This window comes from Bubalus bubalis, chromosome 3 (genome assembly GCF_019923935.1).
Source record: "Bubalus bubalis isolate 160015118507 breed Murrah chromosome 3, NDDB_SH_1, whole genome shotgun sequence".
Lineage (NCBI taxonomy): Eukaryota > Metazoa > Chordata > Mammalia > Artiodactyla > Bovidae > Bubalus > Bubalus bubalis.
In genome coordinates this window covers 16,665,422-16,685,521 of record NC_059159.1, presented here as the reverse complement: position 1 = coordinate 16,685,521, position 20,100 = coordinate 16,665,422, and the positions used below count along the sequence as shown (strand labels likewise).

General features: G+C 43.1%; 1 protein-coding gene across 2 annotated transcripts in view; it reads left to right on the top strand.

The window, feature by feature from the left end:
• ITGB3 (integrin subunit beta 3) overlaps positions 1 to 12,666 on the top strand; it is a 60,459-nt gene extending 47,793 nt beyond the window's left edge. For both annotated transcript variants that reach the window (XM_006060699.4, XM_044938847.2), the window contains exons 12-15: positions 460 to 560; positions 2,842 to 2,961; positions 9,271 to 9,437; positions 10,906 to 12,666. In XM_006060699.4, the coding sequence (XP_006060761.4) occupies positions 460 to 560; positions 2,842 to 2,961; positions 9,271 to 9,437; positions 10,906 to 10,971 (454 nt within the window). In that variant the 3' untranslated portion in view covers positions 10,972 to 12,666. The remainder of the gene's footprint in view (positions 1 to 459; positions 561 to 2,841; positions 2,962 to 9,270; positions 9,438 to 10,905) is intronic.
• Positions 12,667 to 20,100: the final 7,434 nt, after the last annotated feature.

The window sequence follows — 20,100 nt, the reverse complement described above, 5'->3', positions numbered from 1 at the left end:
ATCTTCCTGGACGGAGGATCGAACCTGTGTCCCCTGCATTGTCAGCAGACTCCCAACCACTGGACCACCAGGGAAGCCCCCTACTAATTTTTGAATAAGGAACTGACATTTTTGTTTTGTGCCAGGCCCCCAAATTATGAGACCGGTTCTGACTTTAGGGCCCCTAGAAGTGGCATAGGGTTTGCCCTCCTGTCACAGGAGGGACATAAAGAAGTTTAATAAAGTTCCTGGAGGCCTCTGCCTACCTAGCCTTACCTATCAGTTAGGAGGGCAGTCCCACCCCTGAACTCCAGATGTGACTTTCTGGGTCCCCTAGGGTTGTCTTACAAATGTTTTTATTTCTGTGTCTGTTTTCTGGGGGTGGGGCAGCTTTCTGGGCGTATGGCAGGCAGAGCCAGACTGTAGCACACTTAGGGGTCTTCCTTCCCTGCCTTCACCCCTGTGTCCCTTCTCTTTTAGGGAGTGTGTGGAATGTAAGAAGTTTAACCGGGGAGCCCTCAACGAGGAAAATACCTGCAGCCGTTATTGTCGTGATGAGATTGAGCCTGTGAAGGAACTTAGTAAGTTCAGCGAGCCATAGAGTTATGCACACCCACATTCTGGGTTTTTCCAGTTTAACCCCAGAAACTACCCAACTCTCATCTGTAAAATGGAAGAGTAATTCCTACCTCAAAGGTATACTGTGCAGGCCTGATGCACAGGAGGTCCTTCCTAAAAGCTAGCTTCCCTGAGAGTCTTTCTGCATGTCTGCTAATGTGTTCAGCAGTCCCCTCCCCTTTTACTTCCTAGAGCCCATGGGCTCAGCAAAATCCTGCAAAGAACTTTTAAAATATGTGTAAATCTGGAAACCCTAGCTTTACTACCCCGAGGAAAGAAAGATGATGTATCCCATTTTACAGGTGAAGAAACTGAGGCACAGAGTGAAGAAGTAGTTGCTCATGATAATCTTAGTTTAGTAGGCCAGTCAGCATTTACTAAGGGGTTTCCAGGTGGCTCAGTGGTGAAGAATCTGCCTGCCAATGCAGAAGATGCAAGAGACATGGATTCGAGTCCTGGGTTGGGAAGATCCTCTGGAATAAAGAGGAAATGGCAACTCACTCCAGGATTCTTGCCTGGAAAATTCCATGGACAGAGGAGCCTGGTGGGCTTCAGTCCATGGGGCTGCAAAGAGTGGGACACAACTGAACGACTGAACACACGAGTTTACCTCAATGTTAAGCAAGGTCCAGCATACAGGTCTGCAGATATAGAGGGAAACCTTCACCTTTATGGATTTGGAGCCAAAATTATTAGCCTGAAACCCTTTTGGCTCTTGGGAGCCCTTCCTGGCATAAGACAGAAACACGGTGAGGAACAAACTTGCCTGCAGTTATTCTCGTTTGTGCTTCATCTTGATTTAAAAGGAGTTGCTCTTTGCTGCTGTTGCCTATCTGATGTAGTTATCTAGGTCAGTTAGACATTGGGTGATGCTGAGAGAGAGCGATCTCACATGAAGGAAGGAAACACATGTTCAGTGGGAGCCACAGGAAGACACAGCTAGCCAGCCAGCTTCAGGGTGGGGGTGCTTTGGGAAAGAGTCAGATCTCTAGATCCTTTGGCTCATGTCTGAAGTGGATCTGGAGTAACAGTGATTTGGGAATTGAATTTGAAGAGGCAGTTTTTCCTCTGGAGGAGACCAGGCTTGCTATGATTAGCTTAGATGGAAGAGGCTGCTGATAGGAGAGATTTTTATCTAGACTAGATGAGTATCACAAGTTAGTCGATAAATACCCCCATCCTCCACCATGATAATCATAAAAATAAATGCTTCTTTGTATGGAATTGTATAACTTATATAAATGACAAAAGTATCTTTTTGTGCACATTATCTTATTCTTCTCCCAATAACCTAGTAAAGTAGAACTTAGCACTATTGTTAACTTCATTTTTGAGGATAAGAAAATTGAATCTCAAGAAAGTTCTCACTTTCACAAAGCAAGTTGGTGGTGAGTTAAGGTTGGAACTAAATCCTGAAATCCTTACTCTTTGCATTGTCCTGTAATACCACTGGTTTACTGAAGGCTCTGTAGGATGTGCGTTGAGACTCATGTCCTAGTCCTGCTCCATCACTCATTTGCTGTGTGACCTTGGTACACTTGCTTCATCTCATCATGTGTCAGATTTATCCATCTGCTAAAGCTGGTGGAGGGCATAGCGAAGCTGGTGGAGGGTAACCCATAGTATCACAGTCAGAATAACAGGTTTTAGAATTGGAAGGGATGAAGCCAACAAGACATGATGAGAGTCAGAGAAAAAGAGATGGCTCTGGGGAGGAACACCAGATAGAAAGCAGAAATGGAAGAAATGTAAGGATTGAGTAAACCAACTATTGGGCATCATTGAGCAAACAGAGAAAGGAAAGAGAGGAAAGGGAACACCACTGTGTGTTAGGTGGTTTATGCAGTTTGATTCTCAACCATCCTTGTGAGTGAAGGTATCTTTTCTGCTATAGAAGAAGAAAGAGATTCGATGCGGTCAGGTAACTTACCCAAGATCACACAGCTGGGAGGTGATAGAGCCAGGCTTTGAATCAGACTGTAATACTGTTATGTCATATCCCTTCCAGAGGAAGAAATAAGAACCAAAAAGTACTTTGTGAGGGACAAAGTACTAATACAGTAGTGAGAGTCATCTAGAAGCAATTGCCAGGCACGACAGCCATCTCTGAGCATATTGCCTAATGTCAGACATAGGGTTTCCTGTCACATGCTTTCCCAGAATTCTCAAGACTGGATTTGGGGGTGGCTCCATCTTTCAGGGATTGACCTGTTTTTCATTCTCCCATCTTTCCTCCTCTCCCAGAGGACACTGGCAAGGATGCTGTGAATTGTACCTACAAGAATGAGGATGACTGTGTTGTCAGATTCCAGTACTATGAAGACTCCAGTGGAAAGTCCATTTTGTATGTGGTGGAAGAGCCAGGTGAGTGAACCCCGAGGGTCCCGACCCTTCCCCAAGGGAGAGTGAGACCAATATTAGACGGTTAGTTCCATCCATCACTCCTCTTAAAAAGAACATCCAGGTGAAACCTGATCTTACAAGGGATAGATCAGGGCTTGTCATCTGAGTGTGGGGTATATAAATAAAGACATTAGCAAGAAAATGACCTGCTAATTGAGGAGATAGAAGAATAAGAAGGTGGGTAAGGAGAGGAAGAGGGTAGGTGTGGAGCTCATCAAGGAACAGATGATAGCCTGGTGTTTTTTGAGGTGACGTTGTAAGGAAGAAGTAAGGAATTTAAATTCTAGCACTTTTCAGCACAGGGCATCTGCTCCACTAAGAGTTAAATGGTTTCCAGGAACAACCTGCTTGCTGCTTCAGAGGAAGGCCTGAGGTTTGAGGTCTTCATCTTACCACTTTACCATGCGATGTGGTGAAGGATTTGAGGCTGCCTCTAACACTGAAAAGTTAATGCTTGCTCTCAGGACCCTCTGGAGGCAGGAGGGCCCATTGTATCACACACACACCCGCCACAGGTTTGTCACCGTCCAGCTCAGTGGATTTGCTTGTTTCCCCTTATTTTCTTTATCTCCTTTCTTTCCCTTAAACAACAGATGAAGGTTTGAATCATTAGACTTTTTTTTTTTTTTCCACCATGTGTGTGATCTTAATTCCCTGACCAGGGATCGAACTTGCACCCCCTGCATTGGAAGGCGGAGTCTTAACCACTGGACTGCTGGAGAAGTCCCAATCATTAGACAGTATTTCTGAGTATTTATTATACATCAGGCATGGGCTAGGTGCTGGGGATGTAATAGTAAATAAGGCAGGTGTGGTATTCACAGGCCATGGATGAGAGAGGTATGTAAAACAGTCATGACACTGCAGGGGATAAGGGCTATGGTATGGTGGGGTGGGCATGGGGGATGGGAGGGGTGGGCCAGAACTTTCTGGAATGAAGGAACAATCTCTGAAGGCAGAGGCTAAATCAGTTGGTCACTTGACATTCTTTACAGCTGTAGGAGTTTCTTCAAATCATTCTTTAGACCAGGGGCCAGCGAACTGTTTCTGTAAAGGGCCAGATGTTAAATATTTTAGGGTTTGTGAACCAGATGGTCTCTGCAGTGACTACTCAACTCTGACACAGCAGCAAGAAGGCAGCCGTAGACTGTATGCAAATGAAGGCATCTGAGTGTGTTTACCAAAACAGGTGGCCAGCCGCATTTGGCTCACTGGGCTGTTTGCTGGTCCCTGCTTGAGGGCATTGGTTCTTGAACTTTTGTATGTTCCCTTGTTAAAAAAATCCAGAGTTCTGAACCCTGTCTTACTTCTACAAGCCAATGCCTCTCTGTTCCTTATTAGTGCTCTTGGTAATTGCAACATATTCCCCGATGTTTTGGACATACCACTTCCCAGATGAGCCATTTCAGACCTCCTCCAGCATCCATTCTGATGATTAGATTTGGTACACATCTTCGATTTTCCGAGCAGTTGTGCTTCCCCACCACCCCTGCTTTTTTTACAGTTTTCTTTTGGTGTGGACCATTTTGAAAGTCTTTATTGAATTTGCTACAATATTACTTCTGTTTTATGTTTTGTTTTTTTAGCTACAAGGCATGTGGGATCTTGGCTCCCCGACCAGGCATCGAACTCGCACCCCCCTGCATTGGGTCGCTGTGCTTCCCTTTAGACCAGCTAAGTTGTTATATTGCTTCTTTAGGGAATTCCCTGGTGGTCCAGTGGTTAAAATTCTGTGCTTCCACTTCCAGGGGCCCAGGTTCAGTCCCTGGTTGGGAAATTAAGATCCCACAAACCTCAAAGAAAAAAAATTGCTTCTTTAATCTCCTATCTTCTTCAGGTGACTATATGTTACTTGAACACAGGAATTATGTCTGTCTTATCTATTGTTATAATATCTCTTTACCTGGCTCAGTTATTTACAGAGAAGATACTTCATACGCAGTTTTTGAATGAATGCATAGGATGGATTATGCCCAGGAGACAGGCAGACTCAAATACATCTTAATATCTGTTGGGAGAATTTTGGCTGCTTAAAGACAGGAGCGGTTGAAAGTGGGAAAAGGGCTGCATCTATGTCACTGGGGGTGTTGTCCTCCCCATGGGTAGAGGAGAGTATGGGGTCCCCATTTGTGATATTGTTTATCAGTCTCTCCAGGGCTCTCATCCTTTTTAAGGGAGAAGACAAAGGGTATCACCTTAGTTTTATTTTATGACTCAAGGAAACACTGATATGGGGAAGTGGAGAGGAAAGAATCTGCGTATGTACTGGGTTGGCCAAAAAATTCATTCAGGATTTCCCATAGGATGGTATGGAAAAATCCAAATGAACTTTTTGGCCAACCCACTACCTCTGGGGAAGCAGACGTAGGTTAGTTTCAGCATGTCTTTCTCGTACTTTCTCATCCACCTGTGTTAACGGGTTAAATGGATTTTTCCACACCCACCCTATCTATACTTGTGTCCCTTCTCATCTCAAAAATGTAGTGTGCTCTTGCTTTGGGGTTTAACATTACCTCATCTCTTTGTTTGGAGAAGGCAATGGCACCCCACTCCAGTACTCTTGCCTGGAAAATCCCAAGAACGGAGGAGCCTGGTAGGCTGTAGTCCATGGGGTCTCGAAGAGTCGGACACGACTGAGCGACTTCACTTTCACTTTTCCCTTTCATGCATTGGAGAAGGAAATGGCAACCCACTCCAGTGTTCTTGCCTGGAGAATCCCAGGGACGGGGGAGCCTGGTGGGCTGCCGTCTATGGGGTTGCAGAGAGTCGGACACTACTGAAGCGACTTAGCAGCAGCAGCAGCAGCAGCATCTCTTTGTTATAACAGTCTGGCTGGTGCTCCTCCTGTAGCACTCACAAAAATCATTTGACCTGGTATTCTGAGACTGAAAACTATTGCCTGGAGTCCTGGGAAACAAAGATGATGATAACCGGGATGGTGGCACATCACTAGTTAACAGAGTGGAGGGTAACTTTTTAGGCTTATGGCCAGTGTAGCCCTTCTTCCACATTCGGAGACAGGTCTCGAGACCTACATTTCTTAGCTTGTTGCCTTGAATTTCAAGTTCTGCCTCTCTTCTCACCCTGGGCTCCAGTCATTTTCAGGGGCTTTGGTTTTGAGTAAGAGGTAGCATCTGGGGCCCGCAGTCTAGGAGGAGATTATTCTCATTTGCTTCCCTACCTCTTGCCCTTGCAGATGTTCTCTTTGAAGGGCTGAGCCACTACGGGGCCCTGAAGAGGGCACCACTAAAGAGTTTGACATTAGCCAAGTGGTCAGGGAATGATCTCCTTTGAGCTGGGCCCTCATTGCTTCCAGATAGGGTTGTCTGATGAAATACAGTATGTCTGCCACTGGACATTTAGGTTGTTCCCATGTCCTGGCTATTGAAAATAGTGCTTCAGTGAGCATTGGGGGACATGTGTCCATTTGAGTTACAGTTTTCTCAGGGAGAAGATATGGTACATATGTACAGTGGAATATTAGTCAGCCACAGAAAGGAATGAAATTGGGTCATTTGTAGAGGTATGGATGGACCTAGAGTCTGTCATACAGAGTGAAGAAAGTCAGAAAGAGAAAAACAAATATTGTATATGAACACATATATGTAGAATCTAGAAAAGTGGTCCAGATGGACCTATTTCCAGGACAGGAATAGAGACTCAGGGACTGGACATGTGGACATGAGGGGGAAGGGGAGGGTGAGGCGAACTGGGAGACTAGGATTGACATATTAATATATACACGACCAGGTGTAAAATGGATAGCTAGTAGGAAGCTTCTGTGTAGCACAGGGAGCTCAGCTTGGTGCTCTGCGATGACCTGAGGGTTGAGATGTGGGTTGTGTGGAAGGGAGGGCCAAGAGGGAGGGGATATATGTATACATATAGTTGATTTCACTTTGTTGTGCAGCAGAAACTAACACAACTTTGTAATTATACTTCAATAAAAAAGTACAATATGTGCTATGCAAGATGTGGTACATACTTAAAAAGTTATTTGTTATTTATCGGAAATTCTAATTTAACTGGACTTCCTGTACTTTTGTTTGTCAATTCTGCTAACCCTCCCCAGTCGTCCCTGACTTTAGGTCATCATCCATCATGGGTCATCATCACTGTGGCTGGAAAGGCACTTCAGAGACCACCTGGTCTTGTATCTGTTTCCAGGAAACCTGCCGTCCACCCCTTTTAGGACAGATAGTTAACAGGTTTAATTTTTCCCCTGAAGATCTGGCTTTCTACCTGTCCTGGCCATACTGACATGTAAAATTGAAGAGATTCCACTTTGAGGTTTGAGGGTCAGCCCTACATGTCTTCCAGAGAATTCATAACTGCTTTTCCCAGAAGAACTGGGACCCTTCATCCCTGGGAACTCAGACATTGGGATCTCATAGCCTCTTTCCAGACATTCCTTTAATTATAGACAGGTTGTAATTTGGTGGGATAGGAAATAGCCAGCTTGGGTTGTGGTGGTGGTTGTTTTTGGGTCATGTGTGGCGAGCATAGTGTGTATGTTTAGAGAAGAAGGTGGGAGACAGTGTGGAAAGTAGGTGTGATATCTCTTTAGACCCATCAATACTCAGATATGCAAACACCTAATTATATAACACCTGAGAAGTTACTGGAGTGAGGTCACTCATCAGACGTCTGTGGTTTATGGGAAATGGAGCTGTTCAGAGCATAGTCAACTTGGCCCTCAGAGGGCTGACGTCGTACCTCTGTTTATGTTGGTTGTTGACTGGGGTTGAACAGGAAGTTGGTTCTCAACAGGGTGAGGATTTTAGATGACTAAATATTTTGGGAAGAAACCCAAAATATTGTCTTGGTTGGCAGACCTCCTAGTTTCAAAGTATGTTAAAAAGGTCATCAGGTTCCCAGCCCACGGGGGTTGTAATATCTGAACTAGGGTAACTAACTCAGATACCCAGCTCAAACTCAAGGAGGAGCTGGGTAAATAAATTAGGGAAAACAGCCTCAGATAACAGGGATACCAGTAATAACGGTAGCTGATATTTATTGAGCTCTGACTCTGTGCTAGGCACTGTTCTGAGTTCCTTAAATATATTTAATTATTCCTTTTTTAAGATTAAAAAAATTTTTGTTTTATTTATGTATTTTGGCTACACTGAGCGGGTCTTCACTGCTGTGCACGGGCTTTCTCCAGCTGCGGCGAGTGGGGGCTGCTCTCCAGTTGCAGTGTTTGGGCTTCTCACTGTGGTGGCTTCTTGCTGAGCACAGGCTCTGGGCGTGCAGGCCCAGTGGTTGTGGTGCGTGCACTTTTTAGTTGCCCACGCGTGTGGAATCTTCTTGGACTTGGGATCAAACTCGTGTTGCCTGCATTGGCAAGTGTATTCTTATCCACTGTACCACCAGAGAAGTCCTTAATTATTCCTTAACTATTACTCATAATACATTTTTGAAATCAGGGCTATTACTGTTAGAGATGGAGAAATGGAAAACAGACAGCCAGAAAGGTGAAATCATTTATCAAAGGTCACGTAGCCAGGATTTACTCCCAGGCAGTCTGGCTCCAGAGTCCACAGGGGCACAGACTCAGTGACAAGTCACACTTCGCCTCTGTTTAGTGCAGAAAAGAAAGAGTGGTTGAGGAGTCTGGCAAGCTAAAAAAAGTGTGTTCTGACTGAAAGGGGCAGCTACTCCTCAGCCCTAGCTGTTTGAAACCCTATAAAAGACTAAGTTCAGTGTTTCTAGATCTTTTGACTTTTTTTTTTTCCTGAAGAGAATAATAATCTGAAATTTTAGGGGGAGAATCTCCTGGATTAATGTTGCCAGCAATATCAAACGTTTTCTTTATTTGGCTGCGCCAGGTCTTCACTGCAACCTGTGGGATCTTTAGTTGTGGCTTGCGAACTCCTAGTTGCAGCATATGGGATCTAGTTCCCTGGTTGGGAATCGAACCTGGGCTCCAGCATTGGGAGCCTGGAGCCTTAACCACCACTGAACCACCAGGAAACTCCCCAAATCAAATTTTTAATGAACATTTGTGTGAACTCTCACCAAGTAGGCTAGACTCTACTTGTGAATGACCAGCTAATGACCTTTGATTTAAACCACTCAGGACAGATGATTGCTGCTCTAAGGATTTTAAACCCCTCCTTTTAAAAATTAATACGCTTATTTTGTAAGTTCTGTTTCCTTTGGAGAATGCTCCAGTACTATATTCCTTTGTCGAGAAGATCTTATTTGTAACCAATTCAAATGATTCCCGCTCCATTCCCAACCACCCTGCTCTGTGCTCTCTCCTGATAGAGTGTCCCAAAGGCCCTGACATCCTGGTGGTCTTGCTATCCGTGATGGGGGCCGTTCTGCTCATCGGCCTTGCGACTCTGCTCATCTGGAAGCTCCTCATCACCATCCATGACCGGAAGGAGTTTGCTAAATTTGAAGAAGAGAGAGCCAGAGCCAAATGGGACACTGTAAGAGGCCGGGCTGGGCATTTTCTTAAGTTGTTGCTTCAAGAGTCTGAAGTGGAAGTAGTAGCTGCTTATGTAGGGAAGGCCAGGTTTAGCCGGCATCATAGTTTCCCAATTAGCCTTTTTCTGGAAGTTGGGAAATGGACTAACTCTCCTATTGTCATTATGCTCCCTGGAAACCATCTGATTCTTTCTCTATGACATCCGTGAGTACCAGCTGAGCACAGATAGGGCTCAGCTCTGCCCTGGAAGCAGGGAAAAGAAAACTTACTCTTGGAGTAAGACAAGACAGACTTGAGAATCCTACATTGAGGACATACAGGAGTCTACTATATACTGATGAAGTCGAAAGCATTAAACATAAACAGAAACAAATGATAACAACTAACATTTGCTGAAGATTAACCATGTACCAGGAACTGTCCTAAATGCTTTTTATGTGTTAACTTATCTCCTTCCTGTAACAGCCCTATGTGATAGATAACATTATTATTCCCATTTTATAGATAAAGAAACTGAATATAGAGAAATTTAGCAGCTTCCTTGATTATGGGAGGGAACTAGGTTATGATAGAAATTACTTTTTGTATCAGCCTCTTAAAAGAATGCTCCCTGCAGTTTACCCTGATTGAATTTAATCAAACAAGCTTTTAATTGAGAAATTTCTATATACTTAAGCTTACTCTCCTTTGGCTCATGTTCCACATTTTAACTTTTTCCTGGATTTCCAAGTGAATGACTTCACTGAATATCCGAGGTTAGATTGAAAGTTTGTTCCCATCTGATGGTGACCTCAGGCCTTTGAACTCAAGGATTCCAAGAAGTTGAGATGTTTCTGTTCAGACAGTGTAGAAATCCTGACCCTCTGAGGCACATGAGAATGTGTTGTGTTTCTTGAGGCTACCTACCACTAAGGACTGACCTAGTGGGATTTGTCACTTTTAGAAAATAGTTTGGGAAACCTAGTGAGGGTCTCTTTCCTGATAATGTGACAGTTTGTGGGCAAGGCTTGAGGGATAAGATGAGAACAGATTAAGAATCATTTGAGCAAAAGTGGTCCTCTGCATTCTGACCATCACCTGCTACACCTATTTCTCTGCCTGTGCCCCCTATCACAGTCACAACAAAGAAAAAAAGGCAGGCAAAAGGGAGAGAGAGAGTTCATAAGAGGAGGAGGAAACAGATATTGGCTAAAAGCTAATCTTGAAGGGTTTTGGGATCCCCAAGAGTGATGGGCTGAATTAGCCCCTCAGGAATGGTGGAAGGATGGCATGCCATTTTCTCTCTCCTCTTATTTCCTACCCATTCCCTCTGTAAGAGCAAATGTATGAGTATTAGAAGCATCACACTGTTCATCGATGGTATGTCAGAGAAGAGTGTTGTGGGTAAACTTCTCAGATAACAAGTAAACCCCCAGGATAGGCAAGAATTGAGGAATTTGCTGTAAGACACTTTTCTGTTCTCTCTGCAGGCCAACAACCCTCTGTATAAAGAGGCCACGTCCACCTTCACCAACATCACCTACAGGGGCACTTAATGAGCCGTCATCCCAGGATCGCTCTCGGACTGTCCCAGGATTGTGGACGTCTCTGCTTTTATGTTTACACGGGGCAATACCTGTGGGGCGGGATTGAGGGCTTGGAGTGGGGTGGGTTGGAAGAATGTGGGTCTGTGTGTGTGTGTGTGATACGTGTGGGGGAGTGTGTAATTTAAAACCTGTGTCCCAGATGAGCAAAGCTCCTCAGTCTTTGTCCTCAGAAGGCCTCCTTCCTTCAGGGAGTTTTCCTGCTTAACCTGAGGGTGACCTACATCGCTGAGCAGGTGTTCTTTATTACCTCAGTGGGAAGCCGACTTTCCTTCTCAGGACAGTCTCTTGAAGAGGAGGGCAGGGCCGAGGACTCTCGTTCCAGAGAGAGGGACCTTGGTTTACCCTGTATTTCTGGTTCTCGGGCCTGACTCTGAGCAGCTCTGGTGGGAGCAGCGGGGTTTGAAGCCTTGTTGTGTAATTCGAGCCTCCGTCTCCTGTCCCTTCCCTCAGGCTGAGGGAGACGTTAGGGGAAAGCTGGACCATCAGGCCTGCCTGTCTTTGCTGTCACCTCAAGCCAGCAGAGTTCTCTACTAAGGGAAGTCCTTGCTGTCTAGTCTTTGATCTTTTGGGAGAAAGGCTGGTGGTGGGGGGCGGGGACATGCATGACCTGGGGTTAAGGTGCCCGGGCTCCCCCGTTCATGGTCATAACCCTTCAGATTTGCCTTATTGGCAGCTCCACCTTAGAGGTTCCTTTAGAAGTTGTGTGTCACCCTTAGCCAGCATCACTTCTTTGGCTCCCATCCCATCTTTTCACTGCTTATAGACATTTGCCATGTACTGGGAGGGGCTTCCCAGGTGGCCCAGTGGGTAAGGAATCCACCTGCAATGCAGGAGATGCAGAAGGTGTGGGTTTGATCCCTAGGTCAGGAAGATCCCTTGCAGGGGGGTGTGGCAATCCACTCCAGTATTCTTGCCTGGAGGATCCCATGGACAGAGGAGCCTGGCACCCTATACAGTTCATGGGGTCATGGAGTCAGACACGACTGAGTGACCAAGCATGCACGCTCGCACATATACTGGGAATTTCTCTCATGACCAAAGGCTTTTCCTTCCAGGGAGAGTGCTATGGTTAGAGTCAGAGGTCTGGCCCCACCCTTCAGGCCTTCTGTCCCATGTTCAAGGCACCTCCACACACCCAATTCTGTGCTTGTGTGTGCTACACCCACCCATGGGGCTGAATGCATGTATCTACCTCTTGGGTGTCTTGTGAAGGAATCATTCCCATGGGACTGAGTCTGCTGGGCATAAGTGCCAGGGTGGAAGGATGGGCCAGGTGTATTGGCAAGTGTGCACCATCCTCCTCTGGGCTGGGCAACCTCATTTGAACTCAGTCTTTAATTTGAGAGGCCACAAGTGGAATTTGGTTTTTCTCATTGAGACACCTGAAATCAGGACGAGGCTTGCTGAATCTAAAGGAGCAAAAATATAAACACACTTGCATTATATTTGTAATTTTATTTGATGATGAGGAAGAAAATGATGAAAAGCCATACCGACTTGAGCTGGGTGCAGACACTTCCACTTGGCATCATTCATAAGAAGTCACTACCCCATTGCTGGGTCTGTAAGGGCTCTCTCATTCTGGGAGCCTGCAGGGTTAGACACATGGATATGCTGGACCTCTCCCAAAGAGGAGGAGGAAAATGGGCTGTGCTTTTTTTTTTCCCCCCTAGCAAAAGCAGTTGGAGAAGGCAATGGCACCCCACTCCAGTACTTTTGCCTGGAAAATCCCATGGACGGAGGAGCCTGGTAGGCTGCAAGCCATGGGGTCTCTAAGAGTCAGACATGATGACTGAGTGACTTCACTTTCACTTTTCACTTTCATGCATTGGAGAAGGAAATGGCAACCCACTCCAGTGTTCTTGCCTTGAGAATCCCAGGGATGGGGGAGCCTGGTGGGCTGCTGTCTATGGGGTTGCAGAGTTGGACATGACTGAAGCGACTTAGCAGCAGCAAAAGCAGTTGCTCCATTGTTTACATTTGTTCCACATTAACCACCACTACCATTCCCCGAAAAAAAGGGAAGGGCCTATAAAAACAGGGGTCTGATGATCAGAAAATCTAGGTCCTGACCTCAGTGTTGCAGCTAAGGAGCTTTAACCTTAATTAAGGCAAGTCTTCTCCCTGGGGCTGAGTTTTCTAGTTTGAAAAATGATGGATTTGGCCTAGCCAATCTAGGAGGTCTCTGTCAGTATCCACATTCCACAATGCTGGGACTTACTGTGGCATCAAATAGGCAGTCAAGATTCTGTGGGATGTTGATACTGTTTGTTTTTCCATTTGGGAGATCTGGCTCTGGCAAGAGCAGGTGGCATCCCATATCACCTTTCTCAATGAAAAAAGCCTCATTCTACCTTCTCTGAGAACACCCTTTTCCAACTTTTGTTAGCAGTTACATCTCCTGATATAGCACTTAAACTCCACTTAGTTATTATTTCTTTTTTCACTTTGCACATGGTTTAATCCATGTATTGGGGAAGAGGAATCCATAAGAACTAGCTGAAATGTGTGTTCTGTATCCATTCCTAAGAATGGGGCAGATATCTGAGCCCGGTGTCACTCATGGATTACTCCTTCCCGTAGGGAATGGTAATGTTGTAGACGGATAAATGGGAAAGACAATTATAAATCCAGTAAGTTTAGAATCTAATTCTAACTGTTGGCTCCTGAGAAATGACTCCATTGACGTAGCAGTCATTTTCTTTGAATAAGATGTTTTGTATGAAGCAACGGTACCAAAGGAGGAGAAAACTGTACTCTAAGGAGGAAAAAATTAGTAGGAATCTTTCTGAGCTTCTGGAATAAGGCTTACAGGCTTTGAAGATCAGTACATTTGTATGTGGGGAGAAACCATAGCTGTGTTCATGAGCTAGCAGATAGCAGTCAGTTTTGACGTCATGTAGGGGGAAATGGGGTCACACAGAGTCGGACACGACTGAAGCGACTTAGCAACAGCAGCAGCAGGGTGAACCCCTAAATAGTATTTTAGTATCAGAAAACACAGCCCAAAGAAGTTATTTGTTCTGAGCTCTTTTGGAGATATTTCACGTTCAATCTCAGGGTCTGTGGACAAAAATGGGAAACTCTGAACATTCCTGACAAGTTGTCACCTAAGGAGTCAAGTTCTTTACCTCTCAGATATTCCTAGACCATCCATGATTTCAAGATATTTCTCTTTGTTAAGTATTCCTGGTTGACCTAAATGCCTTCCTGACTTCCTAACCACCTCCTCTGTCTGAGTTGTGCAACAGTGAATTAAATGTGCTTTCCAAAAAGAATTGGCCTAAGGCTCCTTAGCGCTTCCTGTGCTGTTATTTCTGTTTCCTTTGGGTGAGTAAAGTGACATTGCCTCACACATGATGATTTTAGAGCAAACATGTTTCCAAATGTAACAGAATGATGATGACTCCAGGAACTGAAGTTAGTTTCCGAATCTAGAGCTTTTGTTTAGACGTGAATCACGTTTTCAAAATGAGTAGGTTTTTACTGGTCTAAGAGAGATTTTTGGTTCTGGGGTTTTTTTGGGGGGATTTTTTTTTTTAATTGGGGATTTCTTAGAACCTTGTATAACTTCAACAGAAGGGACTGTCAATTTAGGTTTTGTTTGCTGGAGGCATAAATTAGTAAAGTAAAGGCTTAATGGCAAATTATTTACAGGACCATGTAAATACCCAACTTTAAGACAATGGATCTCAAAGTGTCAGCCCTAGGACCAGAGGAGATAATCCCTGTGGTAATTCTGTTGCATGGTCAAGTTTGAGAACTAGTGATTTAAGGAATCACATACTTACCTTTTCTGGCTTAGAAAGAAATTTACAGTAAGTCAGCTCTGCTGCTAAAAGATTAAGAACATACCTTGGCTGATAGATTAAGAAAACCAAGTATGTACTCACAGAAAATGAAAGTCTACTTTCAGTCCATTTTCCAAGTTAAATAGTCACTGGCTTGTTCACTCACAGCCACAAATTCCCATGAAAAACTAGAAGAAGTAATAGAATCTCAGAGGGAAAAACAGCTAACAGAATACTTGGCAGGCATCAAAGAAAACCTTTCGTGTACCAAGCTGAAACAAGAAAATACTCTTACACATACCTATGGCTGATCATGTTGATGTATGGCAGAAACAAACAGTATTGTAAAGTAATTATCCCTCAATTAAAAATAAGTAAATTAAAAAATAGAATACTCTTACAGCATTTGTTTATAGGAGACAGGATCAAAATCTTAAATATTATCATACTCTAGGATGTCAGAATAAGACTTTAGAACTTGTAACTTTACTTTTTGCTGTTTAAAATTTACTGAGCACTAAGAGTGTGGCATTGAAATACTTTACAGAACACTTATAATCCTTGCCTTTGAGTTTTACATTCCTTACTTGAAAAAAAAAAAGCACAATGCAGTACATGACATCATTAAAAGATTATGTGAACTCAGACTGAGTCCTTTTATGGTGAAATTTTGTAAGATTCACTGTTTTATTTATGTCATGCTAACTGATGACTAAGTATCTGGGTGAAAATGGAGGACTTTATGTGAAAATGAACTGGGTAGCAATATGTCAAATCATATCTATAAGCCTTGACCTCTGTAGCCTGAATTATTTGATAATAGCCATCTAATGACCACTGGGACCAATCACAAGCAGATTGTCTTGGAATTACAATACCCTCATTTTTCACAATGATGTAAGGAAACAATAATATATGCTTTGCGGTAAGCCATTTAATACTTGAAACTAATTTATCTTTAGTTTTGTAATGTATTTCTGGATATATGTTTCCCTAATTTGTTTTAGTTTGATTAATGTGCACAGGAGGCAGTTTTAAATGTTTTGATTGGGGTTGACCATATTGTTAAATAAAATTTTAAAAATCCACTACTGTGGGTATCCAAGAATGGATTGTATGTGAAAGGAAAATTATAGATCAGGAACATGATGGTGTTCCTTGCAGTTCCGAATGTCATAGTGATGTCTCCAGCCTCTTACATAGAGAAAATATTTTTTGTTAGCTCTATATTTTCTGACAATACATGAAGGAATTAAGAATATAAATATTGGGTTGACCAATATGTTCATTCAGCTTTTTCCATAACATCTTATGGAAAAATCCAAACAAAATTTTTAGCCAACCCAATGTCTAGAGAGCAACATTTAGGAGATTTAAGAGCCCTTAGGCAAAACCACCATTGTAAATGATTCTCTAGGAGTATCCCTGAAAAGAACTTTGAAAGGAAAAAGTTTTACAATTCACTGTGTTTTACCCAATATATCAGTTGGATTTTCTTGTGACTCACACCATTGGCATGATTCTTTAGAGAGGTCAGAGTGATGCCTGTATAAATATCATTTGTTGGCTGATGAAAATACTTTGTTAAGTAATAGGAAAAATGTTGATGGATATATGCTAGACTTTACTTTTCCTGACCCTTACAATCATCCATTGTGACAGAGATTGCTACTTGTGCCCGTTACCTGTTATCACCATTCTCACATTGTATTAGGATTCTTAATTTTTAGTCGGACACATGGTTGCTCACAATAAATACAGCTGGGTGTGCAATGGTCATCTCTTTGGCAGTGAGATGTTAATGAAGGGGGTACACACAACTTTCAGCAAGTGCTATTTAAGGGAGGGAGCGTGCCTTTCTTCTTTTCCTTCTTCCTGCAGGCTGATATGTACAGATGATAGCAAGACTCTAACCAGACATCATGGATCAAGATGTGACCTAGGGATTATATTAGTTATCTATTGTTGCATAACAAATGACCACATGATTTTAGCAGTGTAAAACAAACATTATGTTAAAGTTTCTGTGTTCAGGAATTTAAGAACGGCTTAGCTCGGTGGTTCTTGCTCAGAGTCTCTCTTGAGGTTGTAGTCAAGCTGTTGGCCAGAGCTACAGTCAACTGAAGACTCAAAGGGGCTGCAGGATCCATTTCCAAGATGGCTTATTCACATGGCTGTTGGCAGGAGGCATCAGTTCCATACTGGCTATTAACAATAGGACATTTCCATAGGACTGCTTGAGGGTTCACAAGACATGCCATCTGGCTTCTTCGCAAGTGAGTAATCCAAGAGAAAGCATGGAGAAAGCTGCAGTGTCTTTTATTACCCTCTCTTTGTAAATGTCACATAATCACTTCTGCCATACTCTTCATTATAAATAGCTTACTAAATCTAGCCCACGTTCAAGGGGAGGGAAGTAGATGCCACTTCTTTATTTACTTATTTGGCTGCATTGGGTCTTAGTTGCAGTATGTGGCATCCTTGCTGTGTGATGTGGGATCTTTTGTTGTACATGAACTCCAGGTGGTGCTGGTGGTAAAGAACCTGCCCGCTAGTGCTGGAGACATCCCTGGGTTGGGAAGATCCCTGGAAGAGGGCATGGCAGCCCACTGCAGTATTCTTGCCTGGAGAATCCCCATGGACAGAGGAGCCTGGTGGGCTATAGTCCATAGGGTCACAAAGAGTCAGACATGACTGAAGCGACTTAGCACATACAACTCTGTAGTTGCAGTGGCAAGCTTAGTTGCTCCGTGGCATGTGAATTTAGCTTCCCGAAGTCCCTAGATGCCACTTCTTGAACAGAAGAGTACTGTGGTAGACAAAACCATTGCCTATGACCACTTCCACCCCCCAGCCAAAAATATCCTTATCTTAATCTCCAGAACCAGTGAATATGCTACTTTTCATGTGATAAACTTTTAAGGTTCTGGCAGGTGGGTGCAGAGACCTACTTGTCTTGCAGCCACCGAGGTAAGTCTTGTATGTAAGTTCCCTTGCTTATTAAACTTTCCATCTACCAAGGTGGAGTGGTCTGCCTCTCTCTTTGGTCTCTCCCTACCCTTCATGTAAGAGAGCTGGTTTCAGATTTCACCTGGGATGCTCTCAAGGTTGCAAACTAACAAGCATCAGCTCAAGTCCAGAGTCTTAGCCTTTAAATACATCCAGGGGCAGATAGGCTTCTTGGATGAATTCCTTATATACTTGAGTACAATACTTCTCAGTCTGAAGTCCTGTGAACTAAAGAAAAAAGCTATATGCTTCCTTCATACAACAACTAATGTAAAATGGTGGGACAGGTGGGATAACTGCTACAGCCACTCCTGTTCCAACAGGCAGAAAAGAGGAGATGCACACATGTTCATAGCAGTTCTGAAATTCATTCAGGTACAGGTCTGCAGACCCACCTTCAAGGCCTCAGAACAATTCTCCATGGCTCAGTTTTACCCTCTAGGCTGTCAGTTGTTATTGTTCAGTTGCTGTCATGTCCAACTCTCTGCAACCCCATGAACTGCAGCTCACCAGGCTTCCTTGTCCTTCACTATCTCCTGGCATTTGCTCAAACTCATGTTCATTGAGTCAATGGTACCATCCAACCATCTCATCCTCTGTTTCCCCCTTCTCCTTCTGCCCTCAATCTTTCCAGCATCTGGTCTTCTTGACTCCTTGAATCAGGTGGTCAAAGCACTGGAGCTTTATTTTCAGCATCAGCCCTTCCAATGAATATTCAGGGTTGATTTCCTTTCGGATTGACTGGTTTGATCTCCTTGCTGTCCAAGGGACTCTGAAGAGTCTTCTCCAGCACCATTGTTGGGTACTCAGCCTTCTTTATGGTGCAACTCTCACATCTGTACATGACTACTGGAAAAACCATAGCTTTGACTATATATATGAACCTTTGTCAATGAAGTAATCTCTGCTTTTTAATATGCTGTCTAGGTTGGTCATAGCTTTTCTTACAAGGAGCAAGCGTCTTTGAATTTTTGGCTGCAGTCACCATCCACAGTGATTTTTGTCTTGCTTAGTCAACTATTATTCAGGAATTTTCTGTTACTGGCAAAGGAATCTGATCCTAACTAATATATACTTGGTGCTATTTGAAGTCTATGAAACTGACTAATATAGTATCTAACTAGCTCATCAATAGATTAAATGCTAAAAAACCTACAGGTGTTCAAGATTTTTAAAATATTCACAGTCTGTTGATCAGCATACAGACTGAAGCCATTGCAATTCTTACGAATTAGAAATTGAATCTTTATGAATAAGTGGAAAATGGGATGAGTCATTAATAGAGGTGACTGTAAACAATGTGGGTGGTGGGGAAGTAGGGAATGCAGAGTTTACAAAAATAAAAAAGCATGGTCTCAGCACTCAGATTACATATAGACTATTTATAGAGAGAAACTGTATACACTTTAAAAGTACTAAAGAATAATATTCCGTTGTATGTGTGTGTATATATATATATATATATATATATATCACATTATCTTTATCCATTCCTCTGCTGATGGACATTTAGGTTGCTTCCATGTCCTGGCTATTGTAACTAGTGCTACAATGGACACTGGGGTGCATGTGTCTTTTGAAATTATGGTGTTCTCTGGGTGTATGCCCAAGAGTGGGACTGCTGGGACATATAGCAGTTTGAACCATAAAATGGAACAAAATTATGCCATTTGCAGAGATGTGGATGGACCTAGTGATTGTCAGAGCAAAGTAAGTCAGAAAAACAAATATATATTAATGCATATATGTGGAAATGAGAAAAATGGTACAGATGAACCTATCTACAAGGCAGAAATAGAAATACAGACGCAGAAGAAAAAAACATATGGACACCAAGGGGGAAAAGGGAGGGTGGGATGAATTGGGAGGTTGGAATTGACATATATACACCACTATTTATAAAACAAATAACTAATGAGAAGCTACTGTATAGCACAGGCAACTCTACTCAATGCTCGTGGTGACGTAAATGGGACGAAAATCCAAAAAAGTGGGGATACATGTATACGTACTATTGACTCATTTTGCAGAAAATAACACAACACTGTACAGAAACTATACTCCAATAAATTTTTTAAAAAAGAAGTACTAAAGAATGCCTATAGAGCAGAGTTTAAGACATAAATGAGTATAGCAGGATCACTGAAGGAATTAATTATGGTAACATACTGACTACTACATACATTTTTGAATTATCATGATCCTGGGAAAACTGAGGCTTAGACAGCATGGGTAATTTGCCCCACTGCATACAGTAAATAAGTAAGACTTGAATTTG